The sequence below is a fragment of the Chiloscyllium punctatum genome, chromosome 14 (assembly GCF_047496795.1).
Source record: "Chiloscyllium punctatum isolate Juve2018m chromosome 14, sChiPun1.3, whole genome shotgun sequence".
NCBI lineage: Eukaryota > Metazoa > Chordata > Chondrichthyes > Orectolobiformes > Hemiscylliidae > Chiloscyllium > Chiloscyllium punctatum.
This window is the reverse complement of record NC_092752.1, coordinates 30,286,699-30,310,268: the sequence shown is the minus strand read 5'-3', so window position 1 is coordinate 30,310,268 and position 23,570 is coordinate 30,286,699. Positions and strand designations below refer to the sequence as shown.

The 23,570-nt window shown below is 40.9% G+C and overlaps 1 protein-coding gene across 3 annotated transcripts in view; it reads left to right on the top strand.

Moving 5' to 3' along the window:
* Positions 1–23,570, top strand: part of rnf150a (ring finger protein 150a) — a 133,525-nt gene that overhangs the window by 33,989 nt on the left and 75,966 nt on the right. For all 3 annotated transcript variants that reach the window (XM_072584125.1, XM_072584124.1, XM_072584123.1), the window contains exon 2: positions 17,460–17,710. In XM_072584125.1, the coding sequence (XP_072440226.1) occupies positions 17,460–17,710 (251 nt within the window). The remainder of the gene's footprint in view (positions 1–17,459; positions 17,711–23,570) is intronic.

The following is a 23,570-nucleotide window of genomic DNA, read 5'->3' as shown; positions in this document are numbered from 1 at the left end:
CCTACTGTCCAAAGTTGTGCAGGTTGGTAAATGCAGGCTTATGGGAATAGGGTGGGGGGGAGGGGGAGAAGAGTCGGAGTCAGGGAGGAATGCTTTACAGACAGTCGGTTCAGACTCGATAGGCTAAATACCCTCTCTATTCTGTAGAGATTGTATGATTCTGTTGTCAGGGATTACAGTTCTTCACATTTACCAATTTGGCCTTGAAAATTCCTCCAGCTGTTCTGTAATGAATTGTTTCAATGACTGCTGCTGTGATATTTTATCATCCTCTTGTTCTGGATTCACACTCCTCTTGCATTCACATCTATTCCATGCTTTGTTACAGGTGTAGCTTTAGCTTTTCCTCCACAATTAACTTCATGAAGCCAAAAGCTGCCTCTGGGTTTTCCCCAAGCTCCAACCTTGCTGAGTTACATAGTGAATACTGCTTCTGGCTTTTCAGCTCCTTACTCTTAAACTTTACTGACCTGTTATTGGAACATAGGTTCTTCTGAGTCTGCACAGCTTCTCAAACTTCCCTGGGGCCAGGCTACCCAGTAGTTCAACAGCTGTAGGATTTCATCGAACACTCCCAACTATACTGAGCTTGTGTAGAGTTGCCTTTAGCAGCAAGCTAACTGCCTAACATGGAAGTGCTTCTGTTCCTTTCTCCAAAGAACAACTAAGCTGATTCTTGATCTTCCCTGAGCTGACTGTTCAACATGGCTTCTTGAACTGACCTTCTGTCACTCCTGAATTGTTCTGAGTAGCCTGTTTAAAAAATCTTGGCAGTAAGCTGCATTGCTGTCATAGGCAGAATTGAAAGTTGGCAGACTCAAGAGATGTTATATGGCTTGAATGTTTTTCATAAAGCTGGTGTACTCAGTGTAAAATAGATATGTCTAGAGGATTTCATCACAATAGTGACGTGGACTATCTAAGCAAATATAAAATTAATCATTAGAAAATAATATATTCAATTTGTTTTCATTAAAAGCTAGTAATCATTATAGATGTTATATTTAATGTCTGCGGTTAAGAATCTTTAATGTAAGTTTATCTACTTATGCTCGTTTTATCCTTGATATTGAAATGTTTTGTGCACAAGGTTTTATGTGCATGTTTAACTAGCTGATAATCTGTATTGAATCCACATCTGGCTAGTAGTTTAACAATACTAAATATCAATATATTTGTATTTTTGGACTTAACCTATGTAATCTTTGTCATTTGAGATGATTGATCTTCTCACTCTTTTAGCCTACCTTCTTTGTACCATTCATCTTAGACATTTTTATGAAATAACCCCACCCCCACAAACTTTTGTGGACTTGTTTCATTGTTTCCAGAAACTTTTCTTTGACTCTCTTATTTGCAAGAGTTTTAGTTGAATTCAGAATTAAATGTTATCAACATTTTGGTGTTTTCCTTTTCCTTCCAACTTGTCCCAAAAAGAAATTGGTGTTATAGTTTGACTGCATGCTTAATATGTATATTTATTTGATGCAAGTTAACATGTCATTTGAATTGGTTGTCTGCTTGCTTTTTTTAAAAAAAGTTTCATCGTCCTTCATGTTTGTAAGGAGTTGAATGGGCTTCAGCTTTCTTGCATCCAAAACTTAGTTGAATTCCTAATAACTCTGCACAAATTTATGCAAAAATGAACACTGACCTTGCTTATTGTAATCTGTTGAATGTGCTAAACTATTGAATTTGTGAATAATAAATACACACCGGAAATTTTAAAACGTTTAGAACTCAACAAAAAAGGGACACCAAAGAGCAACAGCAATAAAAGTTCAAATTTACTTGCAGTGACAATAGCACAAGAATAGAGAGTTGTGATCGCAGCCCCGTTCATCACAATAACCAGCCTTCCTTCCATTGACAGTATCTACAGGTAAAAACAAGGGCTGCAGATGCTGGAAACCAGATTCTAGATTAGAGTGGTGCTGGAAAAGCACAGCAGGTCAGGCAGCATCCGAGGAGCAGGAAAATCAATGTTTTGGGCAAAAGCCCTTCATATAGTTCAGGCAAAAGAGAGGACTGCAGATGCTGGAAACCAGAGTTTAAATCAGAGTGGTGCTGGAAAAGCACAGCAGGTCAGGCAGCCTCCTGCCTCTCTTCCTGATGAAGGGTTTTTGCCCAGAAAATCGATTTTCCTGCTCTTTGGGTGCTGCCTGATCTGCTGTGCTTTTCCAGCACCACTCTGATCTAAATCCTGTATCTACAGTTCATATTGCCTTGGGAAAGCAGCCAAGGTAATCAAGACCCTTGAGATTTTGGAAACATGTGGATCAGGTTGTCTGTTTATTCACTGAACTGTTGGGTTTGTTTTCAGATGTTTCATAACTATGCAAGGTAACATCATTAGTGAGCCTCCAGTGAAGTGTTGGTGTCCTGTCCAAATTTCTATTTGTGTGATTTGGTCTGTTGTGGTGCGTTGTATCACTTCTGGTTCTGTTTCTGAGAGGTTGTTAAGTGGGGTCCAAATCTATGTTTAATGGAATTCTGGTTTGAATGCTCAGCCTCTGGGCATGTCAGAGACTCTCGTCACCTTGCCATACAGCAAAGACCTTTCGGAGATGACCACCAGATTACTCTTACTCCTAGACAACATGGTAGCCCACAAACCTACTACTGCACTAAAACAACTACTGATGAATTTTAAGAACCCCATACCCACAGCCAACAGAATGAATGTAATATTCAAAACACCCTACAAGGACTGCAACAAACATTACTTTGGACAAACCAACAGAAAACTAGACACTAGTATACATTAGCACCAACTATCACGTATCCATGCACACAGACGAAGAAGGACACCAGCTTGACCGGGACAATGTATCTATCATGGGATAGACCAAACAAAGACACTCGTGAGAATCCCCAGAGGCCTGACATTCAAACAAAAACTCCTTTAACAAACACACAGATTTGGACCCCATTTACCAACATCTCAGAAGCAACCAAAAATGATGCCACCTGCCACAACAGACCAAGACACACACATAGCAAGCAAGATAGAACTCCAGCGTTTCACCAGAGGCTCACTGATAATGTTACCTGGCATGGTGACAAAACGTCTGAAAACAAACCCACCAGCTCAGCGAGCAAACAGACAACCTGATAATCAAGACTCTTCCTTCCCAGATATACACTCTTCCCTCTTGCAGCAGATATAAAAGATTGAAAGCTTGTACCAATAGATTTAAGAACACCTTCTTGCCTGCTGTTGTCAGACTTCTGAACGGACCTCTCACAGAGTTGATCTGCCTCTGCACCTTCTTTGTAGCTGGAACACTATCTGCTTTCTGTTCTATTAATCTAATGTGCTTCTGTAAGCTAAGGTATGCTTTGTCTGGTTAGCGTGTAAAACAATTCTTTTTGCTGTATCTTGGTACATGTGACAGTAATATATCATCATTCAAGTGTTTTTTTAAAGAAATGTAATAAACTGCACAGTGTCTTGATCCTAATGAAGACAAATTCAATGGGATTCAAATGTGCGTTTGATTGTATATTTTAGGAATATATTTTAATGCAGTGGCTCAAGCAGAATAAGATCAATTCTGTTTTTAGCAGAAGAATTAGAAATAGCTTTGAACTAAAGCATGTGCTGTCTTTCAATCAGTTAATTATATTCAAAACTAAATAAACAACCTTAGTGAATATATAAATATGATATTGACATTCCTACATTAATAAATGTGTGTGACACAAGGAGTTCACAATAAGCAGGAATATGAATTCACTTAAAAGCCTGAATATCATTACTAAGGCCCTGTCGATCAATGGAGCAGACCACATTGATCTCCTGGATCAAAAAGAGACGAAGGGGTATGTGATCTGGAAGAGCCCCAACTCCGATGAAACAGTAATGAATGTATTTAATTGTCCAGCAGGAAATATTTGAATGATTGAACTATTTTCTCAGCTGCATTACCTATAAATTGTCAGACTAAAAGCATTAATGTCAATAAGGTGTTTAAGTTGCATATTGAATAAAGAGTCAATATTATAATGTTATTGCCGATGGGACTTGGATGAATTGCTAATACTGGCCCAAAATTTTCTTCAAAAATAAGTTTGTTCACAGTGAATTCTATTTTTTATGTGCATTTTTGTTGAATAAATGATAGGTTATGAGCTATGAATCTGTACGAATTGGATGATTTGTACCAGTCTCTTGTTAACCTCAAAAACTGGAGATGGTATCAATTTCTCAGCAAGACATTGCTGTATTTGAAAATTATGAAAGGAGATAAAGCCATCCTCAAGATTGAATGATAGAACTGAAAGCAAGCAACTAGACTACAGAATGAAAAGTATTTATGGAAGCAAATGCTGCTAATTGAGAATATGTGGGTTAGGAGGTAGCTGGTGAAACCAGAAATGTCACTGACTAGCAGTGATGAAATTTTGAGATTTCATCACTTAAGGTTTATAGAATCAAATGTCCAAGCTAGCAATTTAGAACTTGGCTAGTCATTCACGTCCTTAAATTTTAATGGCTAAGAGAGAAACAATTCGATCTATCACTCACTAAGGTTTGTAGATTCCTTGTTGATGGTTTTCAAATTGTATTTTCAGCAGTTTGCATCTCAAAATTAACTGCAGCTGAAGGGTGGAAAAAAAGTAAAGCTGTGATGCTCACCTACTGTGCCCCCCTCCAGCAAGTTTTAGGCCATTGTATATGAACCTGATTTTATTTCTCTTGCAGCATTTCAGAACCAACATAGTATCATCTCTAGGCTGGTGAAATGTAGAATCTGATTGTGTTTTTGATGATGTTGCTAAGTTCTGTTTATGAATGAGGACCAACTATGGCTTGGTTGTTAACTTTCTCCCCTCCCAAAGTTCTAGCATCAAGTCCCCACTCCAGGAAGTACAAAGTTAAAAATCACGCAGGTTATAGTCCACCAGGTTTATTTGGAAGCACTAGCTTTTGGAATGCTGCTCCTTCATCAGGTGGTTTGGTTGGTGAAGGAGCAGTGCTCCAAATAAATCTGTAGGGTTATATCCTGGTGTTGTGTGATTTTTAACTTTGTACACCTCAGTCCAACACTGGTGTTTCCAAATCATGACTCCAGGAGGTGTCTGTATGAAATCTAGGTTGGCCTGCCAGTGCAGTACTGAGGGAGGTGTTTGGAAAAACCTTGTTTTGTCAACCTGCACGGATGTGAAAGATTGCCTGACGTTATTTTTTAAGCAGAGCATGGAGTTTTGCCCTGGAGTCCTGAAACAAGATTATCAAATTGTCATCGTCTTGCTCTTTGTGGAAGTTGCTGTACATATTTTACTGCTATATGTTGAAGTAGTGAGTAGACTTCCAATAAACCGTACAATGCATTAAGATATCCAGTGGTTAGGAAAAACAAGTCATTTTCTTTCAAGTACATTTGAAATGGGAATCCTAAATATGTTTTCTGTGGTGAATTTAAGTTTTGTGGATTTTGGGGTGAATTACTTTACATTTGAAAAAATATTAAATAATTGCCTGAATTTGGTGCATTTCCATATGACAAGCTTTCGTTAGATTGGCCAAGTTGATATTCAGCATTCCAACAGACATATCCCATTTTGAATGCTATGATGTCAACAACAGTGAAAGAGGTGTTACTGTGGAAACTGCATAAGCAGGAATTAAATGTATGAACATCATCCTATTCCATTCAGACACTGCAAGGAATTCTTAGTTTCATGAATTGGATCGCTCAAGTATAATCGGGTATGTTGGGCATTACAATTTTCTGAGTTGACTTTCTGATTTGAAAGTGTAACAACTCTGGAAGTTTATTTTCTTGTTACAAACAAAAAATAGGTGAAGGAGTAGGCCATTTGGCCCTGCCAGCCTGCACCACCATTCAATATCATGGCTGACTGTGCAATCTGGGTAACCCCTTCCCACTTTCTCTCCATGTGCCATGATCCCTTTAGCTCCAAGGTCCATGTCAGCTCCCTCTTGAATATATCTAATGAACTGGCCCCCCAACGGCTTCCTGTGGGAGAGAATTCCGCAGGTCCACAACTCTAAAGATATTCTTCCTCATCTCAGTCCTGAATAGCTCACTCCTTATTCTGAGACTGTGACCCCTAGTTCTGGACTTGCCCAACATTGGGAATATTCTTTCTGCATCTAGCCTGTTCAATCCAATCAGGATTTTATATATTTCTGAGAGACAGCAACAACACCCTCCCGCCCCCAACCCCCCACCTCCACCCTATGCTTCTAAATTCCAGCTAGTACAAGCCCAGTCCATCCCATCTTTCCTCATGTCAGTCCTGCCATTCTGGGAATCAGAGTTATAGAATCATAGAGATGTACAGCATGGAAACAGACCCTTTGTTCCAACCTGTCCATGCCGACTGGATATCCCAACCCAATCTAGTCCTATTTGCCAGTACCCACCGCATATCCCTCCAAACCCTTCCTATTCATAAACCCATCCAAATGCCTCTTAAATGTTGTCATTGTACCAGCCTCCACCACATCCTCTGACAGTTCATTCCATATACATACCACCCTCTGCGTGAAAAAGTTGCCCCTTAGGTATCTTTTATATCTTTCCCCTCTCACCCTAAACCTATGCTCTCCAGTTCTGGACTCCCCACCCCCAGGGAAAAAATCTTTGTCTATTTATCCTATCCATGACCCTCACAATTTTGTAAACCTCTATAAGGTCACCCCTCAGCCTCCAACGCTCTAGGGAAAACAGCCCCAGCCTGTTCAGCCTCTCCCTGTAGCTCAAATCCTCCAATCCTGGCAATATCCTTGTAAATCTTTTCTGAACCCTTTCAAGTATAGTTTGGTGAATCTTCGCTGGGCTCTTCCAATAGCAAGAACAACCTTTTTTCTGTCTAGGGGACCAAAACTGCATGTAGTACTCCAGGTGTAGTCTGACCAAGGCACTGTATAACTGCGGTTGAAAGTGTGATGCTGGAAAAGCATAGCAGGGTCAGGCAGCATCTGAGGAGCAAAAGATTCAATGTTCCAGGCATAAGCCCTTCATCAGGAATGAAGAAGGGCTTGTGCCTGAAACATCGATTCTCCCGCTCCCTGGATGCTGCCTGACCTGCTGTGCTTTTCCAGCACCACACTCTTGACTCTGATCTCCAGCATCTGCAGTCCTCACTTTCTCCTAGCTGTATAACTGCAGCAAGACATCCTTGCTCTGATACTGAAATCCTCTTCCTATGAAGGACAGCATACCATTAGCTCTTTTTATCACTTGCTGCACCTGCATGGTGACTGTTCCACCATGACATCCAGATCTTGTTGCCCCTCACCTTTTCCTAAAGTGCCGCGATTCAGATAACCTTCCTTCCTGTTTTTGCAACCAAAATGGTTAATCTCATATTTATCCACATTATCTTGCATTTCCAAGTATTTGCCCACTCAGTCAGTCTGTCCAAGTTCCCCTGTAGCAGCCTAGCATCCTCCTCACAGCACACACCACTACCCAGCTTAGTGTTATCTGCAATTTTGGAGATATTGCATTCAGTACCTTCATCCAAATCGTTAATGTATATGTGAACATCTGAGGTGCCAGCATTGAACCCTGCGGCACCCCACTCGTCACTGCCTGCCACTCTGCTTCCTATCAGCCAGCCAGTGTTCTATCCATGTTAACATTACCTCCAATTCCATGAGCTTTAATTTTCCTTACTAAATTACTGTGTGAAACCTTGTCAAAAGCCTTTTTAAAGTCCAGATGCACAACATCTACTGATTCACTCTTGTCCATTCTACCAGTCACATTCTCAAAAAACTCCAGAAGATAGTCAAACTATTTTTTCATTGTAGTGAATCCATGCTGACTAGGACTGACTCGATCACTGCTTTCCAAATGCTCAATTTGGAATTGACTCCACTATTTTCCCCACCACTGATGTCAGGCTAACTGTTTTATAATTCCCCATTTTTTTTTTCTTTTCCTTTTTTAAAGTGTAGGGTTACATAAGCTGCCCTCCAGTCCATTGGAACTCTTCTAGGGTCTACAGAATTCTGTAAAATTATCGCCAATGCATCCACTATTTCTAGGGCCACTTCCTTAAGTACTCTGGGAAGCCCTGGGGATTTATTGGGTTTTGATCCCGTCAATTTCCCCAGTGCCATTTCCTGACTAACTGGGATTTCCTTCAGTTCCTCCTTTTTTGCTTGACTTTGTCTCCTAACATTTCCTGAAGGTTAGTTGTGTCTTCATCAGTGAAGACAAATCCAAAGTATTTATTCAACTGGTCTGCATGTCTTTGTCCGTTATGAATTCACCTGATTCTAGCTGCGTGATCTACACTTGTCTTCACCAGTCTTTTTCACTTCACGCATCAATAGAAGCGTTTGCAGTCAGTTTTCATTTCCCATAAGCTTGCTTTCATACAGGTTCTTCTGCTATGATGCATACTTCAATAATGCAAATTTGTTGTAACGCGATTGACGAATTGGGGGAATGGTTTCTAGAGCATGAACTTTTAAAGCGTGTATTGGTTATAACATGACTCTGGTCCCATTAGTTTAAATGTTTCTGCTATTACACTATTTTCTTATAACATTGGATTGCACAAGAATGAAACTACCATGTTATAGTAGATCTGACTGTATTCTATTTTCTCCTTCCAAATTAAACCCTTTGTTCTCCTCTGAATTGTAAATTTCTTCTAGTCCTCAGGATTCCTGCTTTTCCTGGCCAATTTATATCCCCCTTTTTGGCTTTAACGCTACCACTGATTTCCCTTGTTACCCACACCTTCCCTATTTTACTGTTGCACCAGATAGGGGTATGCAACTATTGAAGTTCATCTATGCATGTTCTTTAAATATCTGCCTTTGCCTATCCGCCGTCAACCCCTTAAGTATCCTTGGCCAGCTTATCCTGTTTCCCAGCTTATCCAAGCCAATGCTTGCGTCATACCATCACTGTTAGCTTTCTTTAAGTTCAGGACTGGAGTTTCACATTTAATTGTGTTACTCTCCATCTTAATGAAGAATTCTACCATATTATGGTCACACTTCCCCAAAGAATCTCACCACAATGTAACACAGAACCCAGTCTAGGATCACTTGCTTTCTAGTTGGTAACTCGGCATATTGATCAAGGAAACGGTCCCTCATATGTTCAAGAAAATCCTTCTCCAATGCATTGCTACCAGTTTGGTTTGTCCAGTCAATATGTAGATTGAAGTCACCATAATAATTGCTGTACCCTGACTGCATGCATCTCTAATTTCTTGTTTGATACAATCACCAACCTCACAACTACTGGTTAGTGGTTTGTACACAACAACAACTGATGTCTTTTTTCCCTTTGGTGTTCTGCAAGTCCACCCATCCAGATTCCACATCATCCAGGCTAATGTCTTCTCTTACTATTGTGTTAATTTCTCACTTAACAATAAATATTACCCACCTCCCTTTTTCTTTCTGTCTGTCTCTCCTGAAAATTGAAGAACCCTGGACGTTAAATTCCCACCCTTGCTCACCCTGGAGCCAGGTGTCTTTGGTTCCAGTTACATCATATCCATTAATAACTGGCTACGCATTGAGATACAGAGCCTTCATAGAACATAGAATCATGCAGGGCCCACTTTTGCTTTGATGTATATTACTCCTTTAGAATCATGGTGTAATGTGGCCCTTTTTGATTTTTGTCTTTGGTTTCTCTGCCTTCCACTTTCACTTTTCCCCTTATTTTCTTTTGTTTCTGTCCCCACTTTACATCCCTGATATTTCCTGCATTGGTTCCTATCCCCTGCTATATTAGTTTAAACCCTCCCCAGCACAGGCAAACACTCACCATAGGTCATTGGTTCCAGTCATTCGAATCCCTAAAGTGTGGAAGCAGGCCATTCAGCCCATCGAGTCTACATCGGCCCTCATCCCAGAAGACCATCCCCCTCAGACCCAACCCATCACTGTAACCCTGTATTTACCATGACTAACTTACCTAGCTTAAATTCCTGGAGACTGTGGGCAATTCAGGCTACCAATCCGCGTAGCCTGCATATCTTTGGGGTGTGGGAGGTGCAGACCATTCAGTTTGTACTGGTCCCCCTAGAACCAGTTCCAATGTCCCAGGAATTTGAATTTCTCCCTCTGGCACCATCCTTCAAGCCACGCATTCATCTTAGCTATTCAGCCATTCTTACTCTGACCAGCACATGGCACTACTAGCAATCCCGGATTACTACCATTGAGGTCCTACTTTTTAGTATAACTCCTAACTCCATAAATTCAGGTTGTACGAACTCATCTGCTTTTTTCACCTGTATTGTTGGTGTCTATGTGCGCCATAACAGCTGGCTGTTCACCGTCTCCCTCCAGAATGTCCTACAGCAGCTCTGAGACATCCTGGACCTTTGCACCAGGGAGATAACATACCATCCTGGACACTCATTTGCAGCCAGATAAATAGCTATCTATCCCCTTTACCACGTATCCCCTATTAGTATAGCCCTGCCGTTCTTTTTTCTGCCCTCCTGTGCAGCAGAGCCAACCACAGTGCCATGAACCTGGCTGCTGCTGCTTTCCCCTGGTGAGCCATCTTCGCCCAACAGTATCCAAAACAGTATACCTGTTTTGGATACTGTTGGGCGAAGATGGCTCACCAGTATACCTGTTTTGGAGGTAGATGACACAGGGGACCCCTGCTATACTTTGCTATTCTTTCTCTGTCTGTTGGTCACTCATTCCCTAGCTTCAGTAATTTTTATCTGCACTGTGACCAACTTCCTGAATGTGCAATCCTTGATTCCCTCAGTCTCAAGGGTGCTCTGATGTGAATCCAAATGCAGCTTCAAAACTGTCAGACAGGAGCTGCATCTGGACACATTTCCTGCATGTGAAGGAGTCGGGGACATCGGAATAGCCCCTGAATTCCCGCATTCAACTGGAGGAGCATGACACAGGTCTGGGATCTCCTGCGGTGACTTAACCCTTAACAACAGTAGCAAAGCGAAGAGAAAAGAAAATCTACTCACCGATCACCAGCCACTCTCTCACCTACTATCTGTATTTCACGGTTAAGCCTTCTTCTATGTTGCCTTTACCCTTGTGCCTCCAGCAGCTGCAATAGTTCACTCCTCTTCTGACTGCCTTACTTCACTGCTGATGGCTGTCCTCACCGAAGCTCAGTATTCTCTTAAGTTTACACTTAAACCTCCAGCTGCTCTTCAACCACAAAGCATTCGCTCTCAAAATGGCTGCTCCACTAAATCTTTCCTTTTATTCGCTCCTGGACAGTGACTGAGACTACTACTCCCAGAATCCTTCTCAGCAGTGCCCTCTGTCTCGTGAGCAGTCTATCAATTTTTAAAGGAAGGCTACATGCCTAACACCATTCTCCCTTCTATATGTGAAATTTTTTTTGTTATGACCTCTGTTGATGTTAGTACAGGACAAATCCGATCACTGAACTCTGACTTAAAATATAGAATCCCTGCGCCCCACCCTATCCATGTAACTGTGCATTTTCCATGGCCAATCCACCTAACCTGCTCATCTTTGGAGGGTGGGAGGAAACCAGAGCACCTGAAAAAATACATGCAGATGTGAGGAGAGTGCTCAGACTCCACACAGACAGTCGCCTGAGGGTGGAATTGAACCCGGGTCCCTGATGCTGTGAGATAGCAGTGCTCTGCACTGAGCCACCGTGCCGCCTTGAGAAATACACTTCAACTCCTTCATTCGCAGACTAAATGCCATGGGCCACTTGTTCACAATCCTAGCTCTGCAATAAAATTGTGTGTGTGTGTGTGTATATGTATGTATGTATATACATATTCTGGAGATCGGAAACAAAATCAGGAATTGCTGGTAGAACTCAGCAGGTCTGGCACCATCTGTGGAGAGAAAGCAGGGTTAACATTTTGAGTCCAATGACTCCTTATTAGAAATGAGTAGCTTAGAAAAGTGGTGTTCATGCTGAAGATGAGTTTGGGGAGATGTGGATGGATAGAGATGGAACTCTAGAGAGATGAAAGAATAGGCTTAATGAGAGGTGAGAGTCGATGAGAATGCATTGGCTGTGCTAAAATGAGCCCATGTCATGACAGGACCGACTGTGAGTGAGAGTAAAATCATGGAAGGCTGAAACCAGGCTTTAAAGTTCTTAAACTGTATATTGAGTCCTAGAGTCTGCAGGGTTCCTAGCTGGAAATGAGATGATATTTTAATTTACGATGAAGTTAACTGGAACACTACAACACGCCTATTGGTGTTGGAACATGGTGATGTGTTGAAGTGATAGGCAACTAGAATCTTGGGGTTACTTTTTACAAACAACATAGGTATTTGAATTTCCTAGCCCCTCAATTATCCGTGGAACATCTGGGTTACAAGGGCACCCATGTCAGGCTCCTACTAATTGACTACGGTTCCGCCTTCAACACCATAATCCCTACCAGACTAATCTCAAGATTTTGAGACCTAGGTCTCAGCTCCACCCTCTGCACCCTCAGCTTCCTGACCCACAGACTGGAATCAGTGAAGATGGACAGCACCACCTCTACAATAATCCTCAGCACTTGTGTCTCACTAGGATGTATTCACAACCCCCAACTGTACACCCTGTATACCCACCCTGTGTAGCCAAATTCTGTACAAATGCCATCTACAAGTTTGCTGATGACTCCGCCGTGGTAGGGTGAATGTCAAACAATGATGAACCAGAATATGGGAAGGAGATAGGATGCTTGATGTCATGATGCAGTGATAACTATCTCTCCCTCATTGTCAGAAAAACGAAAGAACTGATCATTGACTTCAGGAAGAGAGGAAATGGACAAGTTCCTATCTACATCAGTAGAGTGAAGATAAAGGTGAAGAGCGTCAAGTGACAATAATCCATCTGTCCTGGACCCCTCGGATAGATGCGATGGTCAAGAAGGCACAACAACAATGCTGCTTCCTCAGGCAGCTGAGGCAATTCAGCATGTCCAGAAGGACCCTCAACTTTTTACAAATGCACCATACAAAGCATTCTGTCCGGGTGCAAAATGGTCTGGTACAGCAACTGCTCTGCTCCGGACTGTAAGAAACTACAGAAAGTTGTGTGTACAGCTCAGACCATTGTGGAAAGCAACCTCCTATCCATGGACTCTGTTTACACTTCTTGTCACCACAGAAAGGCTGCCAACATCATCAAAGACCCTCTCCACCTGTGTAATGTTCTCTTGCAACGTCTTCTGTCAGGTAGAAGATATGTGCACAGAAGTTCAAGACTAACTTCCCTGCTGTTATTAGACTGCTGAATGAATTCCTCTAACTTCAAATAGTGTTGATCTTGCTAATGTTCATCTTGCTTTGCACAGCTTCTGTGCAGCCATGACCTTATATGCCTTGCTTTATGTAAGCACCCTATGATCTGCTTGTATTGCTCAAAAACAAAGCTTTTCACAGTACATAGTTTTATGTGGCTCCAAGAAATCAAATCAAATGTATGTAAATATCACCCCTTGCATCATAAATACAAAATAAATATATTGGATTGCATAGTTTATGCAATATTGATAGTATTTCAATATTAGACAAAATATTATGTCATTTGCTTTTGTGTTGGAATTTAAGTTCAAAATTGTTTTGGAATTTTGACACTGAACTATTTAAGTTTAGGCAAGTACAGCTTTTGTTATCACGTTTTCATATGCAGTCAATGTCGAAAACATGTTTTCAACTTTGGATGATCTGTGTGATGCAGAGCACTGCCTCAGCTAACTTGTGCTCACTATATGTTTTCCGAGTGTAACTGTGGAACTGCGCTTTAGTCAGTTTAAATGAGGCATATCTGAGCTTTTAATGGCACAGAATAAAAAATGGCTACTGACATCGTTAGCACAATAGCTTGTTTAAAATCCATTTAAATTCATAAGCACCAACTTGCATTTATGTAGTTACTTCACATTGGATGTTTTATTAAGGCAGTTTGAAGTTGTTATTGAACAAAAATTTGACCCTGAGCCACACAGTTGTCTCAAATCTTGGTAAAGGAGAGAGACTTTTAACAAGTATCATAAAGTTGTAGAGAAGAAGAGAATCGGGCCCTGTGCCGTTAAAGAAATGGCTGCCTCTAATAGAGCAAGGAAAATTGAAAACATTTTAAGAAGACAGAATTGGAGGAGCACACAGGCTTCTCAAAGCTGTCATGCAGAAGAGGAGAAATGAAGCCATGAACGGATTTGAAAAGCTGGATGAGAATTTTAAAATAGGTTGTTTATCAATCACTCTAGATCAGTGACCATGTGTAATGGCTGTTGGAACTCGATCCATATTAGGACACGAGCAGTGAAGGTTTTTTGAATGAGCTCAGATAGTGGTAGGTAGGTCTAGAGAGAAATTGAATTGTCTAGAGGTTGCACATTTATGTATAAGGGTTTTAATAGTTAGAGCTGAGACAAGAGAGGAGAGAAATGTTTATGGAGGGAGAAGCCATTTAGGATACAACTTACTGTTGAAGATACTAAGGTTGGCAACAGTTTGGTTCACTGCAGACATTTTGAGTAGGTTACTTGGTAATAAAGTTGATTATGTGGGCTGAAGGTAGTGACTTTGGTCAGCTTCATCTTTGACAAAAGAGTTCGTTTAACAGCTGAATGTTTAGATTGAATCCATAAAGCAGAGTTTAGAGAATGCCCTTAAAGGAGCTTGGATGTCAGACAAGTCTTGGGTAACGTTTGGGAATACGTTCTTTCTTAGTACCGTCTTTGACTCAAAGGATGTTAACAACCAGTCAGTGGTTTTAGGTCATGGCCAGCATCCACGCCTTGTATATATAATCTAGGCTCAAATTCCATTATTGTACTGAGAGCGAGCACAGCATTGTCTGCAGTCCTGATTTCGGGGTGAGATCATTTCTCTCCTCTTGAATCCACTGGAGCTATTTGAAGAGCAGAAGGGAATTCTAATGATTTGGACAATGTTTATCCTCAGGCTCTTTGGCCATCTATCTTCCGTTGAGCCATGCTTATTTATGAGTATTCTGACTAATGGCCACATAAAACCTTCCTTGGAAGTGAGGTGAATGAAACTGATCTGGCTCCAAGTTAACATGCATGGGACACTTGATCAAAACATCAGACGTCCCTGATATACTCAGTATTCGGTGTCTACATCTAAGATCTTCAGTTCTGGAGAACATTTTTGAGATTGTTGAGATCTGGAGGTGCAGTCCTGTTACTAGGATCTCTGATTAAATTCTCTCTGATCTAAGTACTGTAGTCTGTTGGGGTGACTGCAGTTTGAATCTGCAAAGATTGTCAACAATCTTAAAATCTTAAATAAAAACTCATTTGTATGAAGTGCTTTTTTTAAATATGATACAGGTAGTTCTGGGATAATGCGAGTTTTGGTGGTGCAATTTGGCTATAATGCTACTAAAGACTTAAGAAATGGTATTTTCAAGAATGCTTACCTCGGTTGACAATAACGTGATTCCAGCAGGGATCAGTTGGTGTGATGCTCTGCATGTGCGCCGGTGTCCATGCCGTTCTGCACATGTACGATGTCAGCTGCCAACAGAGCAGCTTTCTGTGAAAGGTACTGTACTGTATAGAGAGTGGCTTTGTTTTTTTTTTAAATGTACTGTGTTAAATTTACTTTTGTTTCATTAATAAATATGTTTTCATTCAGGCTGTGCTATACTTTGCTTTAGAGTTTTGAGTGATAATGAATTATATTTTTTGCTGGTCAGCCCCTTAACTTTATTTTTCCCCATTATTTCTATTAAGCATTTTTCTATTAAAGGGGGTTTTGTTGGAATGCAGCAATAGCATTGGAGGAGAACTACCTGTTTTAGGATTGAGCTACAAGTTGTGTAGCACCTGGCTCCATGTATATGGATGATATTGCTAAAGGGCTAGATACAGAATTGGAAGGGCAAGGGATTAAGTTATAATCTTTGTGATCCCAGATATATCAGTATGGGAGAAGAAACAGGAAAACCAAAATCATGTAGTTTGCCATGCCATATGTTGATTATACAAATTTCACCAATTGTACAAGCTTCACCAATGTCCCTATTCATGACTGGATAGAAAGCCTGAAAGGTAAATAGTACGTGACATTGCAGAAAGGGTATTCATTCTAACTCTGGCATACACAATGTGGCTTCTCAGCAATTTGCTTTTGTGATTATTTAGCATGTTTCCAAGCATACCAGGTCCTCAGCTGATTTAAAAACCTCTTTTAAAAACTTCACTTTAAAACTGGAAATTGAGGGTACCTTATTGATAACTTTATGACCATGATTACCACTTTTAGAACCACAATTGAACCTTCATAAATCTGCTTCAACACATGAGGATACTGACCAATTTTTAAAAAATATTTTTATTGAAAAAATTTTTCTTTACAATATTATAAAATTACAAAAATATGAAAATATAACATACAGCAAAAACAAGAACAATAATAAACAATAAACCAACTACTATACTATTCTACAAAAAACTCAGCTACACTTATTACACCAATAAATAAATAAATAAGTAAATAAATAACACCACTCGGCATAACAACCTCAGCAATCAACCTTTGAGACCATCAATTATTAAACTCACATTTGCTCAATTTTTATTCTCGGGACATTTAGGCTTATTAAACCAAACCACTATGGCTAGACAAAACCCCTAATTAAAATGGCGGATAGATCTGCTTTCAAATAATTCAAAAAGGGCTGCCATGTCTTATAAAAATTGTCCATTTTCTGCTGCACCATATTTGTAAGAAAGTCCAAAGGAATGTGCTCTATAATTAACTTATGCCATCCCGACAGACCCTGGGGGTTCTCAGACACCCAGCACATCAGAATGTTCTTCCTCACACAAAAAGTGTGGATGCTAAAAAGCTTTTCCCCATATATATCTAAGGGAGTTAAATTCTGCAAACACAGGAGAAAAGAAACTGGGTCCACCTTGACTTCGGTCACGTAGACCCCCGTGTTACTCCTGGCGCAGCGCTCCACTACATATGGAGCCTGTGGCAAGACCACAAACAATGAGTGAGGGTACCCATATTTATTTTGCATTTGAGGCACATTGAAGACGCACCCTGCTTAAATTTTGCAAGACAATCTGGGGCCAGATGATCCCTATGAAAAATCTTTAACTGCATCGCATGGATCCTGTTACATATTGAAATCTTCCTCATATTCTCACCAAATGTCCTCCCAGGTTTCTGGAGTGGTCTCTACCCTGACAGTCTCTCCCAGACCTCCCGTAATCGCTCGATATCCCCGAGGAATCTCCCCCCAACAAATGATGGCGTGTACTATACTGACCAATTTAACAAGTGAATTGGTGGATGTTCTCACTTGCTAGTATTATACAGGCATTGTAGTAATTTTGGAAAATTAAAATGATAATAGGTTATCATCCAGACTGAAATGACTACTCATTATGTGACCTATAAAGAAGAAAAACAATTCTGTAAGCTGCTTTCACAATTCAGTTATAGTCATTCATTCTCATTTTCTGTTTTTCAGGTGCAGGAGACATTGTAGCCATAATGATTCCTGAGCTGAAAGGTCGTGAGATAATGAGCCTAATTGAAAGAAACATCACCATAATGATGTACATAACAATTGGAACACGTAATTTACAAAAATATGTCAGCCGTACCTCAGTTGTATTTGTCTCAATCTCGTTCATTGTGTTAATGATCATTTCGCTGGCCTGGTTAGTTTTCTACTATATCCAGAGGTTCAGATATGCAAATGCTCGTGACCGGAACCAGGTAAGACCATTTTAATAAGATTTTTGCCTACAGTTTGCTGATTCTCTCATTTTTACAAACTTACATATTTTAAAAAAAACTGACATTAGCATTTGCTGTCATTTGTCCTTTGGTGACAGTAGTAGAAACAACTTGTGTTTGTATAGTGCCTTTATCATGGATGTTATCAGGAATGCATTTCCTGAAAGGGTAGTGGAGACAGATTCAATATCAAAAAGATATTGATAAGCATTCATGAAGAATAAAAATGCTGTGCGGGGAAAAGAGCACAGGAATAGTTCAAATTAGATAGCAGTTCAAAAGATCCAGCACGTTGCCTTCTGTATGATTTTGTAAACCAGATGAGGTTTTCTGTGAGATAAGTTAAAAGTTTGGTTGAAGAGGTTGATTTTAAAGAGGGAATTAAGAGGGGAATTAGGTAATTTGACATTTAGGGAAAAAAATTACAGAGCATGCATAGGGTCTGGGAGGTTGAAGCTATTATTGTCATTATTGAGGTGAAAGGAGCGATAGTTACAATTGACAAATAGACTTCTTTTCAACAAAGAAATATTGTAGAAGCTTGTAGAAATAGACCATGGATTTTTAAAATATAAAATTTGTTCCAGAAAATCCCCTGAAAAATCCTACAGATTAAAATTTCAAAGAATTAAATCTTTTTCTTTGATACAATACCAAAGCTCCCTCTTTAACAGGTTAAGTTTCCTACAATACAGGCTTTCATGTTTAACTATAACCAGATATATACATATTTAAGATGATTAGTTGTGCACATTACTGGGGGACTTGTTTTTCACATCACCATGGGGAATGTTGGTTATAAACAGGCATCTTGTGTATATATAAATAGATGTGCAGATCACTCCAGAAATTAAAATCAGTAAACTTTGCTCATGATCTCATGCTTTGGTTAAATGCTAATAAGGTTCTTGCTTGTTTTTCTAAATTTTGTTAGCTTCTTTGCTGTCAATGAATTCAAAATGCATTAAGAACACCTATTGTAAGAGGGGGTCATGGTTTTCTGCATTACCTATTATGCCTGCAAATTAAGTGATTATGTTGCTACAATGCTCAATGTTGTGTAGTGTTACATTACAGAATATTTTGTGACTGGCAATGATGGCTTGCGTTATCACACCATAGCCATAGGACTATGCAACATTTTATTATCACTTTATGGATGTGACTGTACCTTTTTAAGATATGTGTTCTGTGCTATTTCTCTTGCAGAGAGGTATTGTCACAGTGGTGCAAGAATGTCTCCATCAGACAGGCATTGGTAAACAGCTTTTGAGTTCTTCTTGAGCTTGTTTTTAAATGAGACAGACAAAATATTAGTGGACAGAATTAGGGCTTATGCACACCCAAGAAGGCTTTTAGTTATGCTTTTAATTTTGCTTTCAATTAGTGAGAAGGTTTCTGTTGGCTGCTGAGCTAAAGTTTGAGTTCCTGGCTGCTGGAATGAAGTCTTAGATAGCGAAGCTTCCGCTTAAACATCAAAAGGGATCAATTGTTTGTTTCTGGATTGGAGAGAGGCAGCACATGAGAACCATACCTGTTTTCCTGAGTTGTATTTTTGTCAAAAGGGGTATTTGTGGGGTGCTGCCTATATTGGAACAGTTGGTGCTCCTTGTTAAATAATACATTACCATTTCAGTAGAGTTATTTCAAATGTTATGACAATTATTGTCTTAATATTTAACTGATGTAAGATTAAATTGTGTTTTGATTAAAGTCTAGTGGTGGATCAATCGAATCACATCTGGAACACTGAATCTTCCTCTTGCCTTTAAATAAATATAAAAGTTTGGGTCAAGGCTATCTCCATATAAAACTTTGTGCCTCTGTGTTGGAGAGGGGGTGCAGGGGTGGGGGTGGGGAAGCGTGGAGCGTGTTATCTGGTCCATAACAATGATAACTTAAATTTGGGATATTGATAATGATATGTGGAATAATCAAATAGAATGGTCAAAAAATCCAAATGTGACACATCATCCCTCCATCTGTCTGTCTGTCTTTTATGAGCTGTGTGGCTCACTTGTTTAACAAAAAAAATCTTTCCCATCTCACTTGGTTCGTCAAGTTAGTTGATAATCCTGCTAGGTCCCAGGAAGCTCACCCTGCTCACAGTTGAATACCTTCCACTGACTCTTTTGGTAATTGTTTCATCCTGCACAAGATCTGTCTAAGTTGTCAGTACTCCTGAGTTCTTCATATGTGGATTATCTTAGATCTGTGTTGCCTGGTCATGACTGCTTTGGTTGTTTGAGGTAGCCCCAGTAGGTTGATCTGATGTTGCCCAATCACTCCTTCTTGCCCTTGCCATCCTGAAGAAGGGTCATTTGACCTGAAGCATTAATTCAGCTTATTCTCCAAAATTGCTCCCGAACCTACTGAGTTTTTCCTGCGGTTTCTGTTTTTGTGGCTGATCTAGCCACATTAGTATGTACACCATTCTGTACTATGGCATCAGACAGCATGAATGTGTTAGCTCCATTTTTGTGGTATTTGCTGAACAGGTTCAGGATAAGCCAGAACACTTGTAGTCAATCTCACTGCTTGGACCTCAGAATAAACCCCTCATGCATTTAAAGAGAAACACAATGCTGGACATGACTGAGGTCTGTTCACTCGACAGAATAAGTGCAGCCCAATCACCTGTGATGACACAGCGGCAAATCCCTCTGTTAATTAAACCCAGAAAAAGCTTGCCTCTCTTTGTAATCTGTTAAAGTATGCATGATAGAGAACTCTAAATTGCACTATTTAAAGAAAATAATATCATCATTTTATTTTCCAACTCTAAAAGTGAACATTAAACAAAAGATATTCTCGAATCTAATCCCTCCTTTCTCTTAATTGCTTGTTATCTGATTCTAACTCATTATAAAAATACGCTGTTCCAATAAGACACTTAATAAAATTATATTAACTTAACACTTTGGGGTCAGCGACCATAATTCTAATAGTTTTAAAATAGTGATGGAAAAGGAGAGACTGGATCTAAAAGTTGAGGTTTTAAATTGGAGAAAGGTCAATTTTGTCAGTGTTAGGCAAAACTTTCAAAAGCTGACTAGGGGCAGATGTTTGCAGGTAAAGGGACGGCTGGAAAATGAGATAACGAGAGTCCAGATGCAGTATACTTCTGTTTGGGGGAGAAGGAAAGGCCGTTAGGTGTAGGGAATGCCGGATGACTAAAGAAATTGAGGGCTTGGTTAAGAAAAAGAGGGAAGCATATGTCCGGTATGGACAGTATAGATCGAATGAATCCTTATAAAAACAGTAGGAGTATATTTAAGAGGGAAATCAGGAGTGCAAAAAGGGGACATGAAATAGCTTTGGTAAATAGTTGAAGAGAATCTAAAGGGTTTTTACAAATACATTAAGGATAAAAGGGTAACTAGGGAGACAGTAGGGCCCCTCAAACATCAGCAAGGCGGCATTTGTGGGGGAGATACTAAATAAGTATTTGCATCAGTGTTTACTGTTGAAAAGGACATGAAAGATGTAGAATGTAGGAAAATAGATGGTGGTATATTGAAAAATGTCTATTACAGAGGAGGAAGTGCTGGATGTCTTGAAATGCATAAAAGTGGATAAATCCCCAGGACCTGATCAGGTGTACCCTAGAACTCTGTGGGAAGCTAGGGATGTGATTGCTGGGCCTCCTACTGAGAGATTTGTATCATCGATGTTCACAGGTGTGGTGCCGGAAGACTGAAGGTTGGCTAACATGGTGCCACTGTTTAAGAAAGGTGGTAAGGACAGACCAGGGAACGATAGACCAGTGAGCCTGACGTCAGTGGTGGGCAAGTGCAAGGGAAACTTCAGGGACAGGATATACATGTATTTTGAAAGGCAAGGACTGATTAAGGATAGTCAGCGTGGCTTTGTGAGTGGGAAATCATGTCTCACAAACTTGATTGCATTTTTTTTTTTGAAGAAGTAACAAAGTGGAATGATGAGGGCAGAGCGGTGGGTGTGATCCACACGGACTTAAGTAATTTCTAGTAAGGTGTTCCCCCTGGGAAACTGGTTAACAAAGGTTCGATCTCATGGAATACAGGGAGAACTATCCATTTGGATACAGAACTGGCTCAAAGTTAGAAGGTAGAGCATGGTGGAGGAGGGTTGTTTTCAGACTGGAGGCCTGTGATCAGTGGAGTGCCACAAGGATTGGTGCTGGGTCCACTACTTTTTGTCATTTAAATAAATTATTTGGACGTGAGCATAAGACGTATAGTTAGTAAGTTTGCAGATGACACCAAAATTGGAGGTGTAGTGGACAGCGAAGAAGGTTACTTTGGATTGCAACGAGATCTTGATCAGATGGGCCAATGTGCTGAGGAGTGGCAAATGGAGTTTAATTTAGATAAATGTGAAGTGCTACATTTTGGGAAAGCAAATCTTAGCAGGACTTATACACTTAATGGTAAGGTAAAAACAATGACTGCAGATGCTGAAAATCAAATACTGGATTAGTGGTGCTGGAAGAGCACAGCAGTTCAGGCAGCATCCAGCGAGCAGCGAAATCAACGTTTCGGGCAAAAGCCCTTCATCAGGAATAAAGGCAGTGAGCCTGCAGCATGGAGAGATAAGCTAGAGGAGGGTGGGGGTGGGGAGAGAGTAGCATAGAGTACAATGGGTGAGTGGGGGAGGAGATGAAGGTGATAGGTCAAAGAGAAGAGGGTGGAGTGGATAGGTGGAAAAGAAGATAGGTAGGTCGGACAAGTCAAGGAGACAGTAAGTGAGCTGGAAGTTTGAAACTAGGATGAGGTGGGGGAAGGGGAAATGAGGAAGCTGTTGAAGTCCACATTGATGCCCTGGGGTTGAAGTGTTCCGAGGCGGAAGATGAGGCGTTCTTCCTCCAGGCGTCTGGTGGTGAGGGAGCGGCGGTGAAGGAGGCCCAGGACCTCCATGTCCTCGGCAGAGTGGGAGGGGGAGTTGAAATGTTGGGCCACGGGGCGGTTTGGTTGATTGGTGCGGGTGTCTCGGAGATGTTCCCTAAAGCGCTCTGCTAGGAGGCGCCCAGTCTCCCCAATGTAGAGGAGACCACATCGGGAGCAACGGATACAATAAGTGATATTGGTGGATGTGCAGGTGAAACTTTGATGGATGTGGAAGGCTCCTTTAGGGCCTTGGATAGAGGTGAGGGAGGAGGTGTGGGCACAGGTTTTACAGTTCCTGCGGTGGCAGGGGAAAGTGCCAGAATGGGAGGGTGGGTCGTAGGGGGGTGTGGACCTGACCAGGTAGTCACGGAGGGAACGGTCTTTGTGGAAGGCGGAAAGGGGTGGGGAGGGAAATATATCCCTGGTGGTGGCGGAAATGTCGGTGGATGATTTGGTTGATGCGAAGGTTTGTAGGGTGGAAGGTGAGCACCAGGGGCGTTCTGTCCTTGTTACGGTTGGAGGGGTGGGGTCTGAGGGCGGAGGTGCGGGATGTGGACGAGATGCGTTGGAGGGCATCTTTAACCACGTGGGAAGGGAAATTGCGGTCTCTAAAGAAGGAGGCCATCTGGTGTGTCCTATGGTGGAACTGGTCCTCCTGGGAGCAGATACGGCGGAGGCGGAGAAATTGGGAATACGGGATGGCATTTTTGCAAGAGATAGGGTGGGAAGAGGTGTAATCCAGGTAGCTATGGGAGTCAGTGGGTTTGTAAAAAATGTCAGTGTCAAGTCAGTCGTCACTAATGGAGATGGAGAGGTCCAGGAAGGGGAGCGAGGTGTCAGAGATAGTCCAGGTAAATTTAAGGTCAGGGTGGAATGTGTTGGTGAAGTTGATGAATTGCTCTTCCGTAATTACACAGGCACCACTCCCCACCTCTTCCTCCGCTACATTGATGACTGCATTGGCGCCACCT